The sequence below is a fragment of the Sinocyclocheilus anshuiensis genome, unplaced genomic scaffold, assembly GCF_001515605.1.
Source record: "Sinocyclocheilus anshuiensis isolate Anshui unplaced genomic scaffold, SAMN03320099.WGS_v1.1 scaffold905, whole genome shotgun sequence".
NCBI classification, from domain to species: domain Eukaryota; kingdom Metazoa; phylum Chordata; class Actinopteri; order Cypriniformes; family Cyprinidae; genus Sinocyclocheilus; species Sinocyclocheilus anshuiensis.
The window spans coordinates 109,480-115,479 of NW_015554118.1; the positions used below are offsets into that span (position 1 = coordinate 109,480).

The 6,000-nt window shown below is 40.3% G+C and overlaps 2 protein-coding genes across 5 annotated transcripts in view; both read right to left on the reverse strand.

Moving 5' to 3' along the window:
* Nucleotides 1–130: 130 nt before the first annotated feature.
* On the reverse strand, nucleotides 131–2,104 carry LOC107669931 (pro-FMRFamide-related neuropeptide FF-like). The gene is made up of 3 exons (XM_016462366.1): nucleotides 1,478–2,104; nucleotides 1,140–1,261; nucleotides 131–468 (listed from the first exon to the last, which is right to left on the reverse strand). Exons 1-3 carry the CDS (start codon nucleotides 1,631–1,633, stop codon nucleotides 348–350), a joined length of 399 nt encoding a protein of 132 aa, XP_016317852.1. The 5' UTR covers nucleotides 1,634–2,104; the 3' UTR covers nucleotides 131–347.
* Nucleotides 2,105–4,626: 2,522 nt separating this feature from the next.
* Nucleotides 4,627–6,000, reverse strand: part of LOC107669929 (natural resistance-associated macrophage protein 2-like) — a 22,357-nt gene continuing 20,983 nt past the window's right edge. For all 4 annotated transcript variants that reach the window (XM_016462365.1, XM_016462362.1, XM_016462363.1 and 1 more), the window contains one exon: nucleotides 4,627–5,662. In XM_016462365.1, the coding sequence (XP_016317851.1) occupies nucleotides 5,577–5,662 (86 nt within the window). In that variant the 3' untranslated portion in view covers nucleotides 4,627–5,576. The remainder of the gene's footprint in view (nucleotides 5,663–6,000) is intronic.

The window sequence follows — 6,000 nt, forward strand, 5'->3', positions numbered from 1 at the left end:
TGTTGACAAAATTTCAAGAATAAGAACGACCAGAAATGTCTCTGAACAAGCAGCTTATCGTTTATTTATACACAGAAAATACAATACACAACACATATGATTTACAGTGGATGAATAATCACAACCCGCCCTCACATGACTATTTCCTTCCACTCATTCACAACTTATGAAATATATTTACTACATTTAAATATTATTGTTTTGGTGTGTTATAATTACTATCACAGGGTTTGATGAAATGCACAGAAGAGTGACTGATTGCCTTGGATTGGTTGGGAGAATGAGATTCTTATAGATGTTTCAGATCTACTAATTACAAAACTCTAAAGACCTCACTCTGGGTGGTGTTATTTTTTGCCGAATCTTTGTGGCACAGCCAAGCTCCATATCTGTCCAGGAACAGTCTCCCAGTCGCGAGACTGTATCCTTTCCTCTGTGGACAAGCCGCTCCGAGTCCTCCGACCAAACCTGGAGTGCAAAGAATAACGCCAAAGTAAATCCTGTGGATATTTCTGTCATCTTTATGGCAGAGAATATCTTACAGACCACCCACAATCTTCCATACTCACTGAAATGTTAAAAACGGTGTAAATGTTATGGTACTGCTGAATAGGAGATCCAGTTATACACTGTCTTTGACACAGTAAATCACCAGATCTTCTTTTCTACTGACAGTGACACAAACATCATTGCAGCTGCACTCTGCCACCTCTCCGGCAGGACTTTCAGGGTAGTGTGTTTGAGGTGAGCAGTGTCTACGCCACATAAACTAACCACTGGGGTACCTCAGGGTTCGGTCTTGGGCCCCTTCCACTTCTAACATTACTGAGATGTTTCACTGAGAGATCTCCACTCGACTATTACAATGCTCCTCTTGAGACACTTCCTCTGTGTGCAATCAAAACTCATAAATATAGGTTTTCAGTAGAAGGACAGAACAGCAGCTAAATCTACACTACAAGTGTATGTACAGTTGTATGCAGAGTTTTTACCTTGTTGACAGTATTGTTTACGATGGTAACTTTAAAGATGTGGTTATAATGTCATGCTCATTATGCCCTTGTAAAAAAAGAAGTGTGCTTAATTGTATTGAATCTTAGAAATTAAAAAAAAATGATGTTTCTGTAAACTATACGCACCGCTGTGGTTGGTGCAGCACTGAAGGGTTGCGTTCGTATCTCTGAGAGCCGTGGAGTAAAGAGCGCAACATTTCCACCAGAAGACGATCCTCCAGAAGATGATCCATCTGCTCTTCAGTGGCCTGTTACACATCAGTGACAGTCAGCATCTCCCTCCTTCACAAACACTCAAGATGCTCTTTTACTTGAAGGTCTCTAGTCTGATATGCTACGACTGAGTAAGGAAGCTGTAGTGAACTTTCTTTAAATGCATGAGAAATTTCATAGCCAAAGGCATCTACCTGCTGCCATGCACTTCTGAACTTATACCATCAAACATAGAAAAGTGTGCGTCTCACCCCTCGACTCTCCAGCATGTTGTCGCTGTCTGCGTCCTTGCGTGACTCCAGCAGGAGTTTGCTCTGCTCCAGCACGTCGTCTTTGGGGATGGACTGGCCCTTATCGGTCATGACCAGCAGCACACCCAGCAGCATGAACCACACGCCCGCTTCCATCACTACAGTACTACTACCTGCACTGGTTTAGTGGTGTGTGTGTTTGGAGCAGATCTGGAGACTGGCCTTAAATACAGAGAGTGTTTGACCCCAGAGACACAAGAGGGTCCATCTGTGATGCTGGGATTGGTGATGGTCTGTATGATGGATCCCACAGGAGATCAACACGCTCATTCAATCTCATTAACAGCTCAGCAAATACACTCCCAATACACTAGCCAGCTCCTGCTTTCCTCATATCAGTCAGGAAAAACGACACTCTGATGGCATGGTCAGAATCATTAGAAGATATCTGATGTGACTGAAGTCCTGGAGACTTTATTTGTTAACTTTCCCATTCATCTCAGCGACTGATGCTTGTTACAGTGTTTGCTAACTAGCTGAAGCATGACACACACACACACACACTGGGATCTGCCATTAAAGTGCTGCTCATGTCATCAGGGACAAATCTACGCAACACTTCCATTAACCACCATGACTACAAATCGGATTACAGACTGTAGAGCTGATGTGTGTTTGAGGTGGTCTTAATAAGGCACCATTTGCAAGATAAATTTGTTCATCACACCAAAATGACTAAAACTACGTAAATAAAACAGAAAAAAAAACAAACAAAACAAGTGTTAATTACACAGTGGGGTCTAAAATATACTAGCATTCATCTAGACATCTTCAGGACATGATGAATGAAACCGATGTTGCAGCTCAACTGGTGGCGCCGCTTCTAGCAACACAAGGCCATGGGTTCGATTCCACAGAACACATATACACACTGTAGAAAATGATTTTTTGTTGTAAATTGGGATTATTGGAGTGTTTTACAAGAAAATAGGGTCACACTTTAGTTTGGGGACCAGTTCCCACTATTAACTATTAACTATGACTTTTGCCTCAGTAAACTAATGTGCTGTTTATTAATAGTTAGTAAGGTAGTTGTTAAGTTTAGGTATGGGCTAGAATATGATCATGCAGAATAAAGCATTAATATCTGCTCGAATATGCATGCTAATAAACTACTACACTAGTCAACATTTGAAGTGGATCAAAACCTTTCATCAAAGTTGTCCTAAAACCTAAAAGCGTTCTTGTCTTAAGACAACTTTGATGAACTTTTTTGATCGACTTCAAATGTTGATTACTGTAGTTAAAAATGAGAATTGGTCGTTAAAATAAAGTTGTACCAGGAAATACTATTTCAGTTTTTCTACTTCATATTTCTAAGATTTCCAATGTTTTTCAGTGCAAGTCAAATGTGCTGTAAGCGAGAGACTCTTCAGATGAAAGCGTCTTCCGGTGAGCAGGAACATGTTAGTCTCTGAAGCCACTGCACACGTCATCACGCCGAAGCGGCGTCTCTCTGGAGAGCGCTTGTGTTTTAGAACAGATTTAGTGCCGACTGATGAAGCTTTACACTAGACTGGACTCGTAATAGCTCACCAGAAATGATCACTTAGCTGCTGAACTTTTATTGACTCAGAAATCTCTACAGCTGATCTCAAAGAGACATAAAGGCTATATATACTGTATAGTCCCATCACTTATGTGTACCGTAAGTTTAACGCAAGTTAATATACGCTTTGAAAAATCTGAATAGATTTTTATTCTTATTGTAAAATGATGGAACATTAGGTCATGAATATTGTCTCAAAAGTCATGGAAATGTACTGGTGAAAATGTGAATGAACCCTGATACCGATCAATGGTGTGTTTGGGTATTCCAGTAAAGCAATGTAAGGGTCACTTTTGCCACTCTGAGCTTTCTTTAACAGGGTTTTTATGGTTTGGACTGCTCGTTCAGCTGTGTGTCCTGGCCTGGACGTCACATCTTCAAATTCCCACACTTTTGCAAAGTCTCTGAAATCTGGTGCACTGTGGACCATTGTCTGAGACTATCTGGTATTCCACGCCTCGTGAACATGGTCTTCATGGCCACAATTACACTCTGAGCAGTTGTGTCAGACAGGAATTTGGAGTAATAATCAACGGACAGTAAGTAATCTGAACCATTGAAATGGAACAGATCTCCGCCGATTTTTGACCAAGGTCTTCCTGGTATTGGATGCGATAACCTTGGCTCTCTTGGATTGCTATTAAGACATTGGGAAACAACTTCTTCAATTCAACCAATACGGAACATCCCTGGCTCTTTCTTTACATTTCACACCTCCAAGATGTGATTCATGAATTTTCATCAGCTTTTCATATCTCAGTTTGCTCGGAACAATGAAGTCGTTATGTGAAGCTTATTTCTTCTTTGAAAGTCCAGTATGCCTGAATCTGTTTTGGAACCTCACATCTTTCTTTAGGCCATACATCCATCCTGTTCTGCCTCCTCTTTTCTTTGTGTATTTGACACTGCTTATCTTGTTCACATCAACGAATTCATCTTTTCATTTGATTTGACGTTGTCTTGTCGGCCCTGCAGGTGTCTATCACTTTTTCCAGTGAGCTCTGCGTCACACAACAGTCTTGCGTGAACTTTTAATGCCACATATGATTCTATCCCTTATAAGTGAATCAGTCAAATCGTGAAATTCAGTCTTTCGCCTTGTGTTTAAGATCGGTGACATACAAATACGGGTAGCACACAAAATACCTCACAGTGTGCATGATTAATAGGAAATCATGAAGCTAATCTGAGACGGTTTCATTAGGCACGTCTCTGCATGATTAGAGACAGACTGGAGTTTCATCATCTGTGTAGTAACATCTCATTCAAATCTGCACTCGCCTGCTTAAGGCAGACCGGAACTGAAATTAAACCGACACCCAAGAGACAAACAGATGGACTTGAAGAAAAAGAAGAAAAAAAATAGTTGACTTAAAAAGTGCACTTGCTCTAGGTTTCAGATGCTTGTATGTATAGACACTCATATGTGTAACTTAAATGATCTTCTGTCTTTGCCAGACGGCTCACTCTGGTTTGTTTGCACTCGATCCTTAAATTGTTGCTGTAGCACTGAAACATTTCACATCATACTTCATGAAGATGACATTTTGGGCTTTTATTAATTTGTCAGCTACACATGTACAGTGTGTACAGGTTCATCAGATTCATGTCTTAAAACATAAATACATCTCAGCCGAATTACTGACAGCATGGAATGTGTCTCAAACATACAGCAGAACAGAACACAAGTATCTGCCTCACACCAACATAACTCACATTTACATGAAAACGGAGAAACCGTAAATCAAAATCATTTCAGTGGCATTTCAAAACATGAATGAAATGATCTGGCATGAAGGGAAACTTTCGATGACAGTCACATCAGAATGCACAATACGACAAAACAATGAAGAATTTAAAGGCACTTTTGTTCTATTTTTTCTTTTTTTTTTTTTACAGCTGCATTAACTGTAATGCCGTTGTAATGCATTCAATGCCGTCTGTACTGTTCCTTCAATAAAATAAATACTCATTTCTCTTTCATTCAGGCATTAAAACACGTGTTTTAGGGTGAAGGCAGGCTAATGTTCCTGCGGGTCATAAAAACACTACATCAGCTTATTCATGGTAAGAAAAGCAGCCTTTGAGAACCTACAAATAACGTTTCAAACCTTCTAGTCTGCCGTTCATCAGCAAATGAATCATTAGTTAGTGAGTCATTAACTAGGTTTAATTTGTACTGTTAAATTATCTTGACTTTACACTGATTGTACACAGACCGCTCAGTGTACGTTCTGTAAGGAATCATTTTAAGCCCATATTTCTGCAGCTGTTGTTGTAGTAAATAAGTTATCTGAGGAGCACAGTAGATCTATCAGTTCTGCCAGACCTACAATAGTAGATCTATACAAAGTGATCAGGAACTGATGCAGGAAAACCAAGAAAAAAAGACTAATATTTGGATTGTGCTGTTGGTTACAGTGAGGACGTTCCTCACACCGGAAGAGCAAACAAGTGTTCATACTGCTTCAGGAATCAAACTCTGGCTGTTCATCCATGAGAACAGTGGGCGGATACTGAACCGAACCTCTGAAGTCCAGACGAGAGACGCCCAGAGCGATCAGACAGCGCCACACCTGAGGACACGGACACACACACACACACACACACACACACACAAGTTTGTTTCTGTGAATTATGGGGACTTTCCATAGACTTCTATTACTTTTATATTGACCAAATTATATTTTCTATCCCCTAACCCTAAACCTACCCCTTACAGAAAACCTGCTTGCACTGTTACACTTTCAGATAAACATCATTTACTATTTTTAATATTTTTTTTCCCTGTGGGAACTGCAAGCCGGTGCCCACAATGTCAAATATTTCAGGTTTTACTATCTTTGTGTGGACATTTGGTCTCACACACACACGCTCTCTCTCTCTCTCTCTCACACACACTCTCTCTCTCTCT

Coding starts and splice junctions, on each gene's coding strand:
- LOC107669931 (XM_016462366.1), bottom strand. CDS start 1,633: ATGGAAGCGGGCGTGTGGTTCATGCTGCTGGGTGTGCTGCTGGTCATG. Junction 1,262..1,477: donor ACATGCTGGAGAGTCGAGGG/GTGAGACGCACA, acceptor GATGTGTAACAG/GCCACTGAAGAGCAGATGGA. Junction 469..1,139: donor GTGCTGCACCAACCACAGCG/GTGCGTATAGTT, acceptor TTTGCACTCCAG/GTTTGGTCGGAGGACTCGGA.